Here is a 20926-nt window from a genome sequence, read left to right on the forward strand (position 1 = left end):
ATTTTCTTGAATCGCACCTGGTTCCAATCCCATCAATTACATGTTGTGTATTTAACCCTCTGTTTCCCCTTGTTGTCTTGTGTCGGTGATTATTATTTGTAAGTGTTTGTGCAACGTTTGTCCTGGCGTGCGTAGGGCATTGTACCCATTTGTTATATTTGTTATGTTTCCCGGTGAGTTTTTGTTTAATAAACTGCGCCGTTGGAAACACAGTTCTCTCTCCTGCGTCTGACCTCTCTGCCGCCAGTACCCTCTTACATATACTGCATTCTCAACATAGCTCATTCTATTATTTCTACTACTGTACATTCCATTTTAGTTCAATTGTTTATACACTGGATTCTTTACATAGATCACTCTGATATACAGTATCTAATGCTGTACATAACAGTCTTAGTATATAGTGTAAATTCATCCGGTGTATTTACATATAGATTGCATTTGGATTACTGCTACAGTGCTATTTGGATATTAATTGGATTCGTTCCGACATTTCTTGATTTATTCATTCAATTTGTATTATTATTATTATTATTATTATTATTGTGTACTGTTTGCCATTTTACTGCATTGTTAGCACTAGTAACATAAGCATTTCGCTGCACCCGCTACATCTGCTAACCTGTGTATGCGACCAATAAACTTTGATTTGATTCGATTTTGGGTGTACTGTATCTAAACCTGGTGTGAGAGCTGACACTCTTCAGTTCAAATGCAGTAAACGTGGAGAGATGTGCTGAGCTTGGAGAGGTGAGGTAAGTGAGGTACAGTACTGTAGGCTATAGACTTACCTGTTCGGTGATTCCTCCCACCACGGGCATGTAGTCGACGCGGAACTTTTCCACAGGACCTTCAGGACCGGTCCAGGTAGCACGGAATGAGTGGTGGGTTACCTCAGAGGTTACCAGGTTAGTGGGCGGGTCTAGACCCCCTGCACGAGAAGCGGCGAGAATGTGAGCAAACACGTCAAATATTTCATGACCTGAACACTTTCACAAATCTGTCCCGAACACCTTAGCCTCGTTGACACAGGGCTGTTGGAGCTGTTTCTATATATCAGACCAAAGTCTTCTTGAGGAAATAGTTTCCCTCCCCGTGTAGTAAATCACCATTGTGTTTCCTCCTAAATTTGATTTAAGGACAGGAGTGTGTCCAAAAATCAAAAGTTTCCATCAAATGGGTGGACCTTATGTAACATAAGTGAAGAAACTCAATTTATCAAGTGTGTGAGGCAACCTTCGAGACAAAATCCAAGTGTTGGCGTTCAATCTGTCTTTTCATTGGCTCGTCTCATCAATCACGCTGCTCTTATTGCTATTCTCTGCCTTCTATGCTAATCCATTTATGCGACTGATGGGAGAGATCAGTACAGCTTGTTCTGGGTGACAGATTAAATTACTTTCTAATGCCTGCTCTCTGCCATCTGTGCTGCTTTTGGCATCTTAGATTAGAAAGACCCCTAACCGCTGTACCAAGTATAATACACAGCTTGACTCAGGAGAATCATTTTACAATAGCAAAACTTCAAGTTGAGCATTGCTTCACAAATCCATGTTTCTCTCAATGATTGGGAAGGAGTTAGATAATTAGAGAGAGAGAGAGAGAGCGAGAGCGAGAAAGAGAGAGAATTAGAGAGAGAGAGAGAGAGAGAGAGAGAGAGAGAGAGAGAGAGAGAGAGAAAGAGAGAGATGGCTTTACAGTACCTGGACCCTTCACACTGTTACAGAGGTTGATGGTGAGCTCATCCACTATGTCTAGCAGGAAGGAGAAATCATTCACATTGTACATGTGAATCTCATCTGGGTCTGAGGCAATGGCTCTCAACTCATTCTCATCAGCGTTCTTCACACCTAAAAGTCACACAACACCACAATATTTACTTATGTGGGGTCTGGACAAAAATATTGTCTTTTCATCCGTCTTTTTCATACAGTCCAAGCGTTGAAAACCTTCTCATTGTAAAATGTCTGTTTTCACTTGACATGGTCACGACCTGATGATTAGCTGAACCATGACAGATTTTGAGTTATACACTAGGAGGGTCACTCACCGATGGCGTAGAGCTCTATGTTCTCATCCCTCAGCACCTGGGAGTTGGTGATGATCTCGTCCTGCGACTTGCCGTCAGTAATGAGCACACCGATCTTGCGCGAGTCCTTACGCAGTCCCACGTTGGTCTTGAAGTTGTTTGTGAGGATATAGTTCAAGGCCATACCTACAGAGAGACATTCGAGAGATTGTTTAGAGGCCCAGTTGCAGTATATTATTTTATATCATTTCCACAAGTTGGAATAATACTGTGAAATTATGAAAATTATGATCATGCCATTTTAGTGTAAGAGCTGTTTGAAAAGACTGTTTTGGTGGGATGGAGTTTTGGCCTTCCTGGTGACATCATCAGGCGGTAAATTAGTTAATAGACCAATAGGAAAGAGAGTTCCAAACCTCTCTGCCAATAACAGTTAGTTTTCAGTTTTCCCCTCCCCACTCAGACCACTCCCAGACAGTCCTAGAAAAATTATTGGTTGAGAAATTGCTCTTTGCTAAGAAGCAATTTTTAAATATTTTTTTAACATTTTCATTTAAAACAATCACACTGGGTACTTAATTGTTAGCCTGAAATTATTTGATATTGAGATAAAAAAAACATCTGCTTGGACTTTTATCATGAAGTTAAGTGAAGTTATTTTAAGTTAAAGTAAGTTAAGTTAGCTTAGGTTTTTTTAAAACAGATGACAGCTCGGAGTTATCCCTTCATTTGATGATACGTCACCTGTCATGGTGTTTCCCCCTTTGTAGGGCAGGTCAGCCACAGCTTTGAGAAGCCCGTCACGGGTTGGGTGGGCATTCAGATGCCACTCAGTCTTGGGGTCTCCACTGTACTGAACCATACCTGGAGACACACACAACACAGCATGATACTATACCTACCTCCAATCAAAGTGATTGTTCAGAATATAACATTGATTTTCAATTATGGCATCAACTCCAGATCAAACTCAATTGAGTTGGGTGATGAACCTATGCCATCGTACACATTGCTAATGGGATTTGATCAAAAGAAAGATTACCGATCATGACTCTATCAGGGTGGATGTCAAAGACACCAACGATGCGAGCGATGAAGGCGCGGATGGTTTTGAAGTTCAGACGGCCAATACTCCATGAGCCATCGACCAGCAGGATGATGTCAGCCTTGGCCTGGCTCTTACACTTGGCTTCTGTAAGGGGTGGAGGAGAGGGCCGTGAAAGGGAGGCCTGATACCATGGACACCCCTCGGATGTGACCACTTAGTACAGTCCATGTAGTGTGACAGTAGAGAGGATGTGTGTAGGAAGGGACGAGGAGAGGGGTGCCAAAGAACAATAAAATAATACAAAAAAACAGTTTCAGACAGACATGCACAGGCAAAATACACACACCAAATACAGACATCAACAAGCAGGAGGCAGAAAGGCATTACAAATATCACAATAACTATACTAAAAAACTATACGTACTATACAATAATGTTTCTACAATAAACTATCTATTGCTTCAACATGTTTTGCAGCAGTATTTTTATCTTGCGGGGGGGGGTCAACTATTTTCTTTCCCCTGGGGGTCCATCTTCTTTTTTTTCTGTGTATATCCAAAAAGCTTTTTGTGGCCTCTTCGGGATGCTTGTGGGGTTTCTGTCGTTGGGTTTGCCCCCTGCCTCTGAACAACAAGAGCAACCAGCTCACAGACGATATACGAGAGACTCCTCTCCCCGAGTTATTGCACATTCCTGCTGTGCTCGCTCCTCAACACCTGTGGGGGTGAAAGGGTGGTTGCTCGCTCGTCCTGCAGCCGAGCAAAAGGACCCAGAGTCGTTCAGACACGGAGCTATGCAATCTGCCCACTGTATCTGCAATTGAAAACAGGTTAGAGGAGAAAACAAACATTTACCCACTTTCTTTACTGCAGCATGGAGAAACAGGAGCTTGACGATGTGTGGGGGATAGCCCCTCGTAAAATGTGTATCTCGTTATATATGGAAGCAGTTTGTTTGAGTTACACAACGCGGGTAAACAAAACGCTTGTAAGCTCAATGTAAGTCTATGAGACATTCCCCAACAAAACCACCTGTCATCAACTGAGACAGTAAGACACTGTAGAGGAGTCTTAACGACTTAAGTCTGGTCATGATGGACTGGAACGTCCCTAGCTCTGCTCTGATCGGTGCGGTGGGCAGTGTGTCACTGTGTGTCTGCTCCGCGTTACTGAGAGGAATTTCGGGCCAAGGTCAGCAGCTCTCTTAGGGTCTTTTATGAGAAACATTTTCCTAGCCGCATAGAGCTCTGCTCCCGCGGCAGCTCGGGTGCACTGCATACTCTCCTGGTTGTAAAACATCTCTAATTAAAAGCAGAGAAACGTTTTTTTCCCCCCCATAACTAACTTTTTTTTTTTTGCGAAGTAAAAATGAGAAATATTAACTTTTGCATGTCAGGAAGGATTAAGGAAGAAACAATATGGCTGCTGGGTCAAATGGGCAAAGTGATGAGAAATATTTGTTTGTGGCAAAAGATACACAAACATGTTTGGCACGCTGAACGTTTAGAGTTGTGGGGGAGTGTAAGTCATCACACAGTGGCACTGCAAGAAAAAGGAGGTCAAGACATATCACCCATAATTAATTCATCCTACAAATAGCATAATGTCTTGCTTATCACCATGCTGTGATAAGTATCATATGCACCATATGAAATTTGGTACCCTGGTTCAGTTTCCTGGAGCGTTTGTGAGAATTCTACAGAATAAGTTTTGCTTTCACGAGACCAGAAAAATAATTGTTTCTCGTGCGATTAGCAAGACGCACATTCTCCATGACGTTAGCGAGCTAGCTTGTTTATAACAGGCCAAAAAGTTTCACCCGACTCGCGCTGTCGCGTCACAGTACCTGGTACTCTGGTCCTGGATCTTGGACCCGCTACTCACGCAGGTCCAGAATTAGTTTCAGCCAGTGTTCGATTGCATTTGGCACATGCTTTAAAGCGTGATCAGGGTACCAAATGCTCCAGGGATTTTTGAAAGTGCTTTTAACATGATATGTGGCAGAAAAAAGGCCATTGAAGCCAAACAGCTATAAGTGATTAGAATTGATGGCAGTGTGATGTGGTGCTTTATTCCAATGAGTTTGTGATGTGGATTAGTTTAGACAGACACATAATTCCCTGTAATGGGATGATTAGCGTCATACTCTAACTCGCAGTGGAAAAGCCGGTCCTCTGCTCTACTAACGGATGGGAACAGAGATGGGCTGTGGCTGGGACACTGTGTGTCTGTGGTTTGGTCTGTGTGTATATCTGAGTGGTTGTTCTGTGGCTGCCTCCAATACGGCGCCCTATTCCCTACATAGTGCACTGCTCTGGTCAAAGCTAGGAAATGAGGTGCCCTTTAGGATGCAACAAATGTCTGTTTATCTGTAGTCGGTTACGTTATGGTATTGTAAGGTTTTACCGTTCCAAGGTTCCAATGGGACTTCGGGTGCATCGGAGAGGGTAGTCTTCTCCTCTCCAGCCAGTGCAGCAGAATGGCCTCCATCAAACATTCCAAACACTGCTACAGAGTACTTGGTTCCGGCCCTGATGAGATGGAGAGATGAGATTCAAATGACTATAGTCAATAGTAGTGCACTATATGGAATAGGGTGCTATTTGGGACATAGGAAATGTCACAAGGCAGAAGACTTCCTGTCTGGGGTTATAACTTCCTGTCTCTCACCTGAGCTCCTCTAATACCACAGTGTTGTCATAGGGCCCAACCAGCAGCTCTCCCAGGTCGATATCATTGCCACTGGGGTGGAATGTGACCTTGTAGCCACGCACATCTCCAGGGGCTGCGTCCCAGGAGACTCTGAAGCTGGTCTTGCCAGGGTCCGAGGTCTTCAGGTTTCTGGGAGCTTTGTAAGGTGACACTACAAGGGGACAAACAGAGCAAACATATCAGTTCAAACTCATGAAGAAAGATCGTAACTTCATCTTTGGCAAAGCTAGCCATATTTCAATGAGATCAGCCAACCCACATTCCAGTCAGTTTCTCATTAGTCCATAATACAAGTCTTGAGTCCCAGCATGGGTCCCAAATGGCATCCTATGCCCTATAGAGCGTACTACTTTTGACCAGAACCATATGCACATCAACAGTAGTGCACTACAAAGGGAATATGGTGCCATTCCGGCGTCTAAGAACCCAATGTCATTCCATGTGTTAGTAAGTGGTAAGATCTCTCTCTCTCTCTCTCTCTCTCTCTCTCTCTCTCTCTCTCTCTCTCTCTCTCTCTCTCTCTCTCTCTCTCTCTCTCTCTCTCTCTCTCTCTCTCTCTCTCTCTCTCTCTCTCTCTCTCTCTCTCTCTCTCTCTCTCTCTCTCTCTCTCTCTCTCTCTCTCTCTCTCTCTCTCTCTCTCTCTCTCTCTCTCTCTCTCTCTCTCTCTCTCTCTCTCTCTCTCATATATATATTCTTTTATACCTTTATTTAACTTTGTGTTAAATATATGTGTGTATTAACCAAGTCTCTGAGGTGTCCTTAGTGAAAGATACCTGTCCCACTCCCACAGTGTTTCCCACTGCACCCTACTGTCTCTCATCTCATTGGGGTTGAATTATGGACCAACGTACGTGTCGTTCCTACTCCTTGCCTTGCTTTTCCTTCTCCCCGCTTGTAGATGGGGTGCACCGTGATGTCATAAGTGGTCATGGGCGTCAGTCGCTTCAGCACAGTGGAGGTGGAGGTGCCAGGAACCTTGGCGAACATCTCTTTGCCGCCATCGGTGGGTACGTATGTCACTCGGTAGTTGATGACTTTCCCCGGTGCCGCCATCCACGTTATCTTCATGCTTCGCTCGGTCTCATCGGACACAGTCAGAGCCTTCGCAGCAGCAGACACTGAGGACAGAGAGGAGGAGAATGTTCGATTCGTAGCGAGGATGTTGAGAAAAATGATCAAAACGAGAGTTTGACTCATATCCCCAAATCTGTTTATCTTAAAGGCCCAGTGAAGTCAAAAACTTGATTTTTCTGTGTTTTAGATACAGTTGAAGTCGGAAGTTTACATACAATTAGGTTGGAGTCATTAAAACTCGTTTTTCAACCATTCCACAAATGTCTTGTTAATTTCTTATGGCTGCAGGGGCAGTATTGAGTAGCTTGGATGAAAGGTGCCCAGAGTAAACGGCCTGCTCCTCAGTCTCCTCAGTTTCAGTTGCTAATATATGCATATTATTATTAGTATAGAAACACTCTGAAGTTTCTAAAACTGTTTGAATGATGTATAACAGAACTCAACAGAACTCATATCTCAGGCAAAAACCTGAGAAGAAATCCAAACAGGAAGTGAGAAATCTGAGGTTGGTCGATTTTCTACTCAGGCCCTATTGAATTCACATTGGGATATGAATGAAGTAGCACTTCCTAGGGCTTCCACTAGATGTCAACTGTCTTTAGAAACTTGAATGAGGATTCTACTGTGTTGTGGGACTGAATAAAAGCTGAATGAGTCAGTTTACTGGCAGAGAGCCATTTCCTGGTCAAGCTCATTCCGCATGATATCGCCCTGCGTTCCGTTGCTCCTGTAGACACAAAGGAATACTCCGGTTGGAACTTCATTGAAGATTTATGATTTAAAAAATCCTAATGATTGATTCTATACTTAGTTTGAAATGTTTCTCCGACCTGTAATATAACTTTTTTGTCAGAAGTTTTTGTGTACCTAATGCTAACAAAAGTAGCTACTTGGACATAAATAACGGACATTATCGAACAAATCAAGCATTTATTTTGGAACTGCGATTCCTGGGAGTGCATTCTGATGAAGATCATCAAAGGTAAGGGAATATTTATCATGTAATTTCCGGGTTTCTGTTGACTCCAACATGGCAGCTAATTTGATTATTTTTCTGAGCGCCGTCTCAGATTATTGCATGGTTTGCTTTTTCCGTAAAGTTTTTTTGAAATCTGACACAGCGGTTGCATTAAGGAGACGTATATCTATAATTACATGTGTATAACTTGTATTATCATCTACATTTATGATGAGTATTTCTGTTGAATCGATGTGGCTATGCAAAATCACTAGATGTTTTTGGAACTAGTGAACGTAACGCGCCAATGTAAACTCAGATTTTTTTATATTAAATATGAACTTTATCAAACAAAACATACATGTATTGTGTAACATGAAGTCCTATGAGTGTCATCTGATGAAGATCATCAAAGGTTAGTGATTAATTTTTATCTCTATTTGTAATTTTTGTGACTCCTCTCTTTGGCTGGAAAAATGGCTGTGTTTTTCTGTGGCTTGGTGGTGACTTAACGATCGTTTATGGTGCTTTCGCTGTAAAGCATATTTGAAATCGGACACTGTGGTGGGATTAACAACAAGATTACCTTTAAAACGGTATAATATAAATGTATGTTTGAGGAATTTTAATTATGAGATTTCTGTTGTTTTGAATTTGGCGCCCTGCACTTTCACTGGCTGTTGTCATATCATCCCGTTAACGGGATTGCAGCCCTAAGAAGTTTAACAAACTATAGTTTTGGCAAGTCGGTCAGGACATCTACTTTCTGCATGAACCAAGTCATTTTCACAACAATGGTTTACATACAGATTATTTCATTTATAATTCACTGTATCACAATTCCCGTGGGTCAGAAGTTTACATATACTAAGTTGACTGTGCCTTTAAACAGCTTTGAAAATGGCAGAAAATGATGTCATGGCTTTAGAAGCTTCTGATAGGCTAATTGACATAATTTGAGTCAATTGGAGGTGTACCTGTGGATGTATTTCAAGGCCCACCTTCAAACTCAGTGCCTCTTTGCTTGACATCATGGGAAAATCTCAATAAATCAGCCAAGACATCAGACATTTTTTTTATAGGCCTCCACAAGTCTGGCTCATCCTTGGGAGCAATGAAGGTACCAAATGCCTGAAGGTACCACGTTCATCTGTACAAACAATAGTACGCAAGTATAAACACCATGGGACCACGCAGCAGTCATACCGCTCAGGAAGGAGACGCATTCTGTCTCCTAGAGATGAACCTCCTTTGGTGCGAAAAGTGCAAATCAATCCCAGAACAGCAGCAAAAGCCCTTGTGAAGATGCTGGAGGAACCAGGTACAAAAGTATCTATATCCACAGTAAAACGAGTCCTATATCGACATAACCTGAAAGGCCACTCAGCAAGGAAGAAGCCACTGCTCCAAAACTGCCATAAAAAAAGCCAGACTATGGTTTGCAGCTGCACATGGGGACAAAGATCATACTTTTTCGAGAAATGTCCTCTGGTCTGATGAAACAAAAATAGAACTGTTTGGCCATAATGACCATCATTATGTTTGGAGGAAAGAGGGGGAGGTTTGCAAGCCGAAGAACACCATCCCAACCGTGAAGCACGATGGTGGCAGCATCATGTTGTGGGGGGTGCTTTGCTGCAGGAGGAACTGGTGCACTTCACAAAATAGATGGCTTCATGAGGAAGGAAAATGATGTGGATATTTTGAAGCAACATCTCAAGACACCAGTCAGGAAGCGAAAGCTTGGTCGCAAATGGGTCTTCCAAATAGACAATGACCCCAAGCATACTTCCAAAGTTGTGGCAAAATGGCTTAAGGACAACAAAGTCAAGGTACTGAAGTGGCCATCACAAAGCCCTGACCTCATACCTATAGATAATTTGTGGGCAGAACTGAAAAAGCATGTGCGAGCAAGGAGGCCTACAAACTGATTCAGTTACACCAGATCTGTCAGGAGGAATGAGCCAAAATTCACCCAACTTATTGTGGGAAGCTTGTGGAAGGCTACCCGAAATGTTTGACCCAAATGAAACAATTAAAAGGCAATGCTACCAAATACTAATTGATTGTATGTAAACTTCTGACCCACTAGGAATGTGATGAAATAAATAAAAGCTGAAATAAATCATTCTCTCTACTATTATTCTGACATTTCACATTCTTAAAATCTAGCGGTGATCCTAACTGACCTAAGACAAGGAATTTTTACTAGGATTAAATGTCAGGAATTGTGAAAAACTGAGTTTAAATGTATTTGGCTAAGGTGTATGTAAACTTCCGACTTCAACTGTATATTTGCACACTATGAGGTTGGAATAATAATATAACATTTTTAAAATTATGATAATGCCCTTTTAGTGTAAGAGCTGTTTGAAAAGGCCGCCAGAAATTTCAGCCTATTTTGGTGGTATGGAGTTTTGGCCTGTCTGGTGACATCACCAGGCGGTATAAGTCAATAGACCAATAATAGACAGAGTTTCAAACCTCTGCCAATAACAGCTAGTTTTCAGGTAACATATCCCTCCCATTAGGCTAATCCAATTAGGACCCTTCACTCAGACCGCGACCAGACAGTCCTAGCAAAATTCTGTCTTGAGAAATTGCTCTTCGCTAAGAAGCTATTTTTGTTTCTTTTTTTGCCATTTTAATTTAAAACAATCACAGTAAAGTACTTAAGTGTTACCCAGAAATGAATTGATATTTTGATCTAAAAAAACAGCTGCATTGGACCTTTAACTTTGCCTTTCCCCTATTGTGAATGAAGCTAAGCTCCATAGACCATGTAATAAGGTGCATTTGTTCCACCATTTCAGCACGCAAGAATAGTCAAACCAAAGGCAATCCTTCCAAACAGTTAATTATCCCAGGAAAAAAAGTCGGACCACTAGTCTTCATTCGTTCACTAGGAGGATTGTTATTGGCGGAAAAAAAACATGACCTCCAACTTCTCAATGTGTTGATTGACCTGAATGAACCTGTAAACCCTGTTACCGGAGATCCATTGGTTCCGCTGTGCAAACGTAATGAGGTAAGCACGGATATGAAAGGTGAGGTCCCCTGAGAATGTCTCAAGGTTATTTACTGTTCAAAATATGCTTGACTTGGCCTGCCAGAGTCAATAAACTAAATTACGTTCCATATCTACAAATGTCTAATCAAACCATCTCACTGGTTCCTCAAGTGTTTGAGGACATTTCCATCAATGTGATTTCCCATGTGTAGGATAGAGTGATGTGTGTTGGATTTGATAGTGTGTCTAAATACTGCTCCCACGCACCCTAACAGCAGTATACAGGACACATTACACCATGTGCCAACAAATGCATAATTCAAATTTTAAAAATCCCCTCCACAAAAGTGAGGTTATCTTAGATTCTAGAACACATAATGCATAATAACTGTCACCACCTCGGCTTTCCACTGCAAACCACAGCTTAAAAGGGAGTCTTAGAAATGACCTTTTTCAAAATACCCGACACCAAGACAAAATAGTTCCAGAGAGTGAGGATGATGAGCACTAGAATGGAATATTTTCATATTTTATCAATTTGTTAAAAAAAAAAATCAATCTTGGCACTGGCATAGTGCTATTGTATGAAAATATATGTGATGGCCCAAGGAGAGTTTCAAACCGTTCGACAGATCTACAAAATGCTTCATGGATACATCCAAACCACCACAACTAGCACCACTTCAGTGACTCATTACTTTGGTAATCCCTAGCAGTGAAGAGACATTGATTGTGTCTCAAATGACACCCTATTCCTTACTTAGTGCACTACTTTGGACCAGGACCATATGGGCCTTGGTCAAAAGTGTTCCACTATATGGGGAATAGGTTGCAGTTTGGGATGCTGCTATTATGTCCACCTCTGACATCCAACACTGAGAGCCTTCCCTGGCCACAGACAGAATGAACGGAGGATGATGTGTAATAAGTCTTACCATCGGTGGTCTCCTGTCCAGTCAGTGGGTCCCCGTCTCCTCTGCCGTAGGATGCCACGACAGACACCTGGTAGAGGGTCTCAGGCGTCAGACCATCCAGGACAGTGTTGGTGACATCTCCAGGGACCGTCTTCTCCCCTGACTCGTCACTGTACAACGACTTCCAGCGGATCCTGTACATCTTCACGTTTCCAGGGGCAGCCGTCCAAGACGCAGCAAAGCTGGTGTCCGTTACGTCGCTGGTGACAAGGTCCTTGGGGGAGCCCAGTTCTGAAACAAACACAAAGGGGAAAAAAAGATCAGATTTCTGGGTGAGGATTTGGGAGAGGATACGGGATACAATGGTTGGTTAATGAGAGTCAATGAACGTTCCACCACACTATCCGGATAGGCCCTTATGCACTTCTCAGTAAAGGAAGAGAAAATGCTCAACACTAAATCATCTTGCATAAACAAGTAAAAAGGGTGCTTAGAACCGTAAACAATATGCACTTTTGCAAACAACATAGAAATTCAGTGCCTTTGACAAATCCCCACAGCCCAGCTGTATCTAAGCATCCATTTTGACTGACTGCATCTGGCCAATGGCACTACTCAAAATGGAAAGCATTGAAACCCGTGTCCAGAGGACAGCATAGTTAAACAGCTAGTCACATCTATAAAGGCAAAAGGGCAGCAGAGATACCACATATCTACCTCGGATGACAAACATGCCTCGCACTCCGACTGGACCTGTGACATATGGGCTGACTTATAGGAGACTCCCAATAAACTAAAGGTCAACAGTGCACATCTGCTTGATATACTGGATGGATGGAGAGAGTGATGGAGGGAGGGAGGACACTGACAGGAGCTATGTGTCTATGCGAGAGCGTGGTCATGTTGTGGGTTCTCACCACTGTTCCTAACTGATAAAGCAGACAAGGGAAGCCTGTTTGCCTTCACAAATAGATGTGTTTCATTAACATATGGCTCATGTTACTGCAAAAAGACACATGGAGCTTATGCTGCACAGAGCCAGCAGTCTATAGGGACTAAAGACATGACTGGGGTTTGTGAATGGCGGTGACTATCTGCATCGCCATTGTATATGTTACATTGGGCGCATTCGTTTTGCATCACTCTGTGCCACTGCCGGGCGGAGTTTGCTCCTAAGGGCGATAGCTCACCGACCCTGGGAACCGAGCGATGCAAAACAAACTCACCACATTGGTCATGAGTTGAATAGAGGTAAAACATTGCATAGTAGTACAAACTCTGTCTGTTTTTGATAATAATGAAACATGTCTGGTCGAGTGATCTAACTAAACAATGTAACTACAATGTAACAGAGAGTAGCCATTAGACATACAACACTTCACTTTCTGCCAATGGACATATTGGGATTGTAATGGATAGTGCACTGCACAGTCAACCGATTATAGTGGACCACAGCCAGTATTACTCTCCGGATACAAGATGACATTTTCATGAATCATCAAAACCTGTGTTCGGTTCATAGTGTGGTGGATCCGAGATAGAATCTCTTAATCGTTTTAGGATAGCCCAGAGCAGGACTACTGGTGGATATTTACTGGTAAGACACGTGACCAATCTAACCATGCCACCACGAGCACATCGAGCAGATTCTGACTTAAACCATTACCCTTTGTCGTTTTCTCATCTTACCACTGAAGCCAAACAAGCTAACCGATAAACGCAAACGTCCGGTGCCCCATCAAATCAACATGTGAACATGTGTCCTCTTTCATATTGAAAAACAAACATATGGAAGTACTGTTATACCTCAGGAGGGAAAGAAAGATTTGTTTTTTTTTCCTGACAAAGAATTGTACAGGGAGAGATGTTAACTTTAAGCATGTGTTTAATTTTATAGATCAACAAGTAAGCTGCGTCTGATTTCAGGAAAAGTCTTTCCAACTGCCACGCCAAAAAGAATCTATCAAACATAATATAATCTGAAGCAACCCATTCCAGTCCCGGCTAAAATCTAATTTCCTTCATTTTACTGGACATGTACTGCCTCAGTCCACATGGGCAGGCTCTCCGTCTCCACCACAGAGGCACAGCAGCAGCCACTGCCATTGGCTCTCACTTTCAATGTCTGGGAGGGAGTCTGGAGGTTTTCGAAATATCAAGCCACAGGCGGCTCTCGCAGGGAATCTGGCGCTTGGCGGCCCGGCCTGAAACCCACTCAACCCTATTATAAGGCAAAACTGAACAAAACCACAGTAAATTCAACTCACTTTCTTTTAAAACACTACACTTACCATTTCTCTCAAAAAAAACAATCCACTATTTTGGCTTGGAATATTTTCTGAATAAACAACCATGTGATTTTACGGCTGCCTGCATAACATTGAATAACAATGTTAAGCCAATCAAATGAGTCAATTGTTGAAATGTAACAAAATATATACACTATTGTTCTGTTCTATTTTATCTGCACTCACTGTAGCCTTCCAACACCAGGCGGCATTGATTTTGTTCAGGCCTTTGACATTCTAAATAGCCTTGACATATCAAGCACGTTGCAATCTCCTCAAGACTCAAGACAAAACTCTAACCATCTGAGAAATCTGCTGTGCATTTGTATCCACCACTGATATTAAGCCAAAAGAGCCTAAAAGTTCAGTACCACAGTCAAAACAAGCTGGAGCTTTAATGTTTGAGGTTTGAACCTTGCTTTCATATTCTTTAGACCCTGGTCCAATAGAAGGGAGAGTGCTTGTCCTGAAGTGCAGTCTGCCCACTACATGTTTGTCTTCACGGCATCCCTGAGGATCAGTCAACAGCAGCTTGAATCCTTTATAAACTCTGACAAATGCCAGATAGGGGAGGGAGGAAACGTTCAGCTCACTGCGAGGGTGGATTCTAAGGTGCTATCTATCCTAAAGGAAGACAACTACAGTATATAGCTACAGAGCCTGAGTCCCAGTAAGAGTAAACCACCTCTTGACTAGGCCTGCAACCTCCTTTATGCTCATTGTTGATTAAATTTCCATGCCTCGCTTTGGTTCTTTTTTATTCCCGGCAGTCTGGGCTCCTCGTCATCACCACTCCCTGATGAAAGTGGATGGTGAGTGCTCAGTATGGAGGCGGCCAGCGTTTGCACAGCTTTGAATTATTTTCCCAGGTAACACTTTCCATACGCCGCCTCTGTCTTTAACATTCATTATCTCACCACTTTTCCTTTTTCATTTGTTTTCTTACAATTATTCTGTCCTCCTCCTACCACATCGAAATATTAAATTAGTAGGGGGAAAACGTACAGTGTGCTCCGTCGATTTAAAAAGGAATGTGAACTCCAAGTCAGAAGACATCCTTTTCCCCCAATAGGGACTGGAGCTGTGCTGGAGTGTGTTGCGGGTCACCACCATAGGCAGGCCTAGGGTATGGCCAAAATGACACCCTACTTCCTATACAGTGCACAAGGGTGCCATTTGGGATGCAGGCCGGAGCAGGGCGAGGGTCCACTACCCCTTAAGTGTGTCCAGGCATAGGGCCTGACAAATAATCACAACATGGACTCCCCTGGTCATATTTACTCCAAATCCCCACTACCTCACTGGGGCCAACATTATTGGATTTTGCTCTGTTTATAAGGATTTGCAGCTAGATACTGTACATATTCATCATTAAAGTACGTGCCTTCTACAATATATCACTACGGTTCAGTTTTGTTTTAGGAATTCACACAACATTGTTACAGTGGGAGAAATTGCAACATACCAAATCCAGTAATTCCACTGTTTTCAGTTGGGAATGGAAACATACCATAGGTTCTTCCCAGTGGTTGAGTCCCTAGCCTTCAAGTGGAGCCCAGCACAAAGTGATCAGTGTGTGTCGGCTTGGCGGCGTGAGCGAAAGCAGAGAGAGTCCCAGATGCTGTGTCAGAAAACTAACTAACTAACTCAGAGACTCTGCGACTCCTCCACGTCCCTCAGGAGAGAAGAAACTCTGCCAGCAGGGGGCCCGGGGCCTCCCCCAGTCGCCCCGGCATCCATGACAGGCTCAAACACGTTCAAGGACCATGGCCCATTCCCAGTCACACCAAGTCAAGGTCCAGTCAAATATGCACCATTGTGCAAAGCCTGGAGACGGAAGGCTGGCTAACGTCAAGCTCTTGGCATTTTTTTTATGAATGTAAAAGGGAAGGATTCAGTGGAAAAGGCAAAAGGGATGAGATGTTCTCCGTTTAAGACTCCTCTTTTGCTCCTTCCTACTGCATTGCATGTGTGACTGTTGCCAAAACAGTCTAATATCACCTAGTGGTTCTGCTTTATGTCAGCTCTGATGCTACTTCAAAGTCCATTCCATTGAAAATGGGCCACGGTGGCAGGTAAAGAACTAGGTGAGCACCACTGGGTGTGATACAGTAGCTGTGTTATTGTGGCAGCGATCCGGGGCAACCAGCTTGACCGCCAGCCAAAACACAAGCACACAACATGATCTCCAGCCTCCAGAGGGATGGAGCTGAGCTGACTAAAGCAGCTATAGGAAAACCAGATGGCTGACTCGCTGACTCTCCCGCTCCCTCTCCCTCTCTCTCTCCAACCCAATTGGTCCCAGGGATTCGCACAGTGAAAAAGCTGAAATTCGCTACTTCATTCATCTGCTTGCTCTGCCCTTAGATTTAGCCTCACATTGAATTTGTATACCATGTTATTTTCTGGACAACCAAGGCTACAAGTAGAACACAACATTTGGCATAAACAGTTGCATTCATGAGTTTTATTGACAAATGTCAATGAACAATAAGGTCTGCCAAGCAAAAACATGATACAAATTTATACGAACACTAAAAGTAGAGGGAAAAAAATCTCAGTTGGAAATGAATATCCAGCTAGTCAGTAACAACTATGTGGCGTTTGTGACATCAGCTACACTACCGGTCAAACGTTTTAGAACACCCACTCATTCAAGGGTTTTTCCTGATTTGTACTATTTTCTACAATGTAGAATGATAGTGAAGACATCAAAACTATGAAATAACACATATGCAATCATAAAGTAACCAAAAAAGTTGCAATGGACATTAGACAGGTGGAAATATGTCCTTTGGTCTGGATTCCAAATTGGAGATTTTTGGCTCCAACCGCCGTGTCTTTGTGAGACGCGGTGTGGGTGAACGGATGATCTCCGCCTGTGTATTTTCCACGGTAAAGCATGGAGGAGGTGGTGTGATGGTGCTTTGCTGGTGACACCGTCTGTGATGTATTTAGAATTCAACGCACACTCAACCAGCATGGCTACCACAGCATTCTGTAGTGATACGCCATCCCATCTGGTTTGGGCTTAGTGGGACTATAATTTGTTTTTCAACAATAACCCAACATAACTCTAGGCTGTGTAAGGGCTATTTTACCAAGAAGGAAAGTGATGGAGTGCTGCATCAGATGACCTGGCCTCCACAACCCCCCGACCTCAACCAAATTGAGATGGTTTGGGATGAGTCGGACCGCAGAGTGAAGGAAAAGCAGCCAACAAGTGCTCAGCATATTTGGGAACTTCTTCAAGACTGTTGGCAAAGCATTCCAGGTGAAGCTGGTTGAGAGAGCGCCAAGAGTATGCAAAGCTGTCATCAAGGCAAAGGGTAGCAATTTGAAGAATCTCAAATATAAAATATATTTTGATTTGCTTAAGACATTTTTGGTTACTTGGTTACTTACGTGCTATTTCATAGTTTTGATGTCTTCACTATTATTCTACAATGTAGAAAACAGGAATAATAAAGAAAAACTCTTGAATGAGTAGGTGTTCTAAAACTTTTGACCGGTAGTGTATGTGAGCTTATTACAGTATTATAGACATTATGTCCTCAGATTTCCTATGATCTTCTATGTAGACGAACCCCTTACCTTCTAACGATTTTTGTGTGGCTTGTGAACATTATATAGCAAAGCAGAGCGTGTTCGTGAAAGTCACAGCTCATCATAGTGGGGTCATAATAGCTTGTAGGTCAAACCGTTCAGACTTTACATACGTTTTTGTGAGAATAACTGTTTTTCGGGATCCGCCCTTGTCTCACAAACACCACTCTAGCTGCACTCCAATGAAACAACTCTCTGCTTTACCTTCCAGTGTGGATCCTTTCCCCTCCAGAGGGTCTCCTAGGCCAGAGGAGTAGCGTGCGCTGACCGCCAGATCGTACTCCGTGCCAGGCAGCAGGTCCTTCAGAAGGGTGTTGGTGTTCCCTCCCTTCACAGACACCTCCTTCTTCTCGCCACCCGCCGACGGACGGAAAATGATACGGTACTGGAGGACGCGGCCCGGTGCCGCCGCCCACGAAAGCCTCATGGTGGACACGGTCTGGTCAAAGACCTGTAGGTCACGAGGAGATCCCAGCGCTGGGAGAGAAGAGGCGGGAAAAGCCACACTGTCAATGAGGAGCCAATCAAAGTTGAAGTTGTTGTGTGTAGGCTATGGCATATGACCAATTAGCTGAGGTGTCCAGTATAGCCTGATTACAGTCTGTTGTGAGACAAGACAGATTGTAAAGACCACAAGTCTTCATTAATGCAAATCTTAAGTCATATAATTACAGAAACCTTTAGATTTTTGGAAAGGTACTCAGTGGATAGCACAATAAGGGCAACATTGTGAAGAAGATTGAGGTAAAAACACAAATCCATCTCTGAAACAGCTGGGTGGTGAATGCCAAAGAGGCACAGGCTGGGATACGTTCTACCCTTTCAAAGGCTCTGGAAGTAAAACAGCTGCCTTATTTAAAGGAGCTGGAACATCCATGGGCACTAACTGTTCTGAGAGCTGATAATCACTCAGAAGAATGTGGCTGCCGTGGTGAATAAGAGCACATTTTTGTTTATTTCCCCTTGCTCCTTTGGCTCCAACGCTGTAAACCACAGCATTACTGGACACACACACACAAACACACCTCCGTGCATCGAAAAAAATCCCCCCTTAGATTGCAACCCCTTTGTGATGCCTTTCTGCCAAAAATCTAATGACACAGTAATTTGGGGTGGAAAATTAGCTCAGTAGAAAAATGAATGAAAATGAATGAAAAAAATGAACACTTTGTCGGAAACAAAAGGCAGGCATGTTCAGTTCACACCCCAGGAGGAATGGTATAAGGGAGTAGGATTCCTAGCCTCAGTCCCCAGCATGAAAGGTCTCAAATAGCTTTTCTATAACATAATTGGCTAAGACGTTGCAAGGCAGAGGAGCCCTAGTCTGAGCACAGTGAGGGACTGCGATGTAAAGCTATACTATTAAGCAAGCGCAGAGATGCCTGTTACATAAGCAGAGATCTAGTCACCTTCTTTGGTGGTGCCATCGATCTTCATCTCAGCACCAGTGCCCGACTGGTACTCTGCAGCCACCATCACACGGTACGTTGTCAAGGAGAAGAGCTCTGGCAGCACGATGGTGGTCTCATCGCCGACGGTGGCTGTCTCTAGTCTTGTGCTGTCACCCCTGACTGGTACGTAGGTTAGACGGTACCGTACCACCGCCCCTGGCGCTGCCGCCCACGACACCCGGAAACTGTCTGTCGTTTCCTCTGAAACCCTCAGGTTACGCACTGGTCCTTGTTCTGCAACAAAGACGGTGGGATTAGAGGTTATAAGGAATTTAGAGGTTAGACAAATATTAGAACAGAAGTTAAGGCATTGGCATCAAATTCTTTATCTGTTGGTCTGACGGTGCTGACCCTCTAGTGTGGTCTCGAATCCATTCAGAGGGAAGCTGTCTCCTTCGGTGTACTGGGCAAAGACGTTGACCTCGTAGTGGGTGAGGGGCGTGAGGTGAGGCAGCAGAGTGGTGAGCATGTCCCCGGGCAAGGACATGGACACAAAGTCCCCGTTGACATCAGCAGCAGGTCTGAACTGGATCAGGTAGGACAGGACATTGAGGGCATCGGTCTCCCAAGTGGCTCTGAAGCTCCTGGCGGCAACCTCAGAGAAAGTTAACAACCTCGGTGGGAGTAAGCCTGGAGGAGATGGTAGATGACTACACGTTAGGTCACAACACTCAGGATGCGTCCCAAAAGGCACCTTATTCCCAGCCTCCCATAGGGCTCTGGTCAAAAGTAGTGCACTGTATAGGGACTCAAGTGCCATTTGGGATGGAGCCTCAATAACACTCAAACATCTCTATTCCATTAGTGTATTGTTTTCTATGTGTACAGTTATTTATGTTGTCATAATAGATTATTATGTAAGGAATATATCATGGGTAACCAAACCTTGTGTGAGTTACGCAATACACTGGCCATGTAATGCAGAGCGCCTAATATTTGGTATTATATTTCCACATGCAAGTCATCTTTACTGCCCTGAGAGGGCAAGAGTTTTTACATGTGTGTAACACATTGCTAAACAGAAGATGATAACTTTGGAAAAGTGTATTGTGACAGATGTAATTGCAAGCATATGTTGTATACAATTTTCTCTTCTACTTCTCAGGTCATGGACCAACAGGACCAAGGTAGAGTGGAGTCATTTTCAAGAGTTATTCTCTCCGAATTGTCCAAATAGAAGCAGTTGATCAAAACTACATTGATTAATAAAGTGTAAAAAAAAAATATTTAAAAAGGTGAACATTTTTGCCACAATTCATCCAATTCATCAAATTACTCATGTAATGGTATTTCAAAACATGGTTATTTGCTCAAAATCAAGAAATCAAAAACGTAAAAAGCGACTAATGTTTCGGATGTAAGTTATACATTGGAAATCTGTGCTCCTTGCTTGCTGCCATATGGCGCTGTGTATGATACTGTCTGTGCCAGATGTTAGCTTCACACTTTACACACTGTTCGAATCTCATCACAAACAACTTTAGCATTTGAGCTACTTTGCAACTACTTAGCATGCTAGCTAACCTAGCCTTAACACTACCCTTAACCCTTTACCCTAACACCTAGCCAAGCAAAAAAATTGGAATTCGTAACATATCATACGTTTTGAAAATTCATAACTTATTGTATGAATCGCAATTCGTAAAATATTGTATGAACTGCAATTCATAACATATCATACGAATTGTAATTTGTCACATGGATGATGGCCTTCCACAAATGAATACATACCATACGAAAAGTAACATATTATATTAATTGAAGTGCCCTGGATTTACTTTTACTATGTAATTCAAAGAATGCTAGCATTTATTTTTGTATTGCAAACATACTGTAT

General features: G+C 43.0%; 1 protein-coding gene across 5 annotated transcripts in view; it reads right to left on the reverse strand.

Moving 5' to 3' along the window:
* LOC109866180 (collagen alpha-1(XII) chain) overlaps nt 1–20926 on the reverse strand; it is a 94539-nt gene that overhangs the window by 58641 nt on the left and 14972 nt on the right. For all 5 annotated transcript variants that reach the window (XM_031800543.1, XM_031800546.1, XM_031800542.1 and 2 more), the window contains exons 11-22: nt 19441–19719; nt 19048–19323; nt 17843–18115; nt 11766–12035; nt 6640–6906; nt 5747–5939; nt 5483–5607; nt 3072–3221; nt 2774–2893; nt 2051–2215; nt 1704–1850; nt 792–931 (exon numbers count right to left, since the gene is read on the reverse strand). In XM_031800543.1, the coding sequence (XP_031656403.1) occupies nt 792–931; nt 1704–1850; nt 2051–2215; nt 2774–2893; nt 3072–3221; nt 5483–5607; nt 5747–5939; nt 6640–6906; nt 11766–12035; nt 17843–18115; nt 19048–19323; nt 19441–19719 (2405 nt within the window). The remainder of the gene's footprint in view (nt 1–791; nt 932–1703; nt 1851–2050; nt 2216–2773; nt 2894–3071; nt 3222–5482; nt 5608–5746; nt 5940–6639; nt 6907–11765; nt 12036–17842; nt 18116–19047; nt 19324–19440; nt 19720–20926) is intronic.

This window comes from Oncorhynchus kisutch, linkage group LG21 (genome assembly GCF_002021735.2).
Source record: "Oncorhynchus kisutch isolate 150728-3 linkage group LG21, Okis_V2, whole genome shotgun sequence".
NCBI classification, from domain to species: domain Eukaryota; kingdom Metazoa; phylum Chordata; class Actinopteri; order Salmoniformes; family Salmonidae; genus Oncorhynchus; species Oncorhynchus kisutch.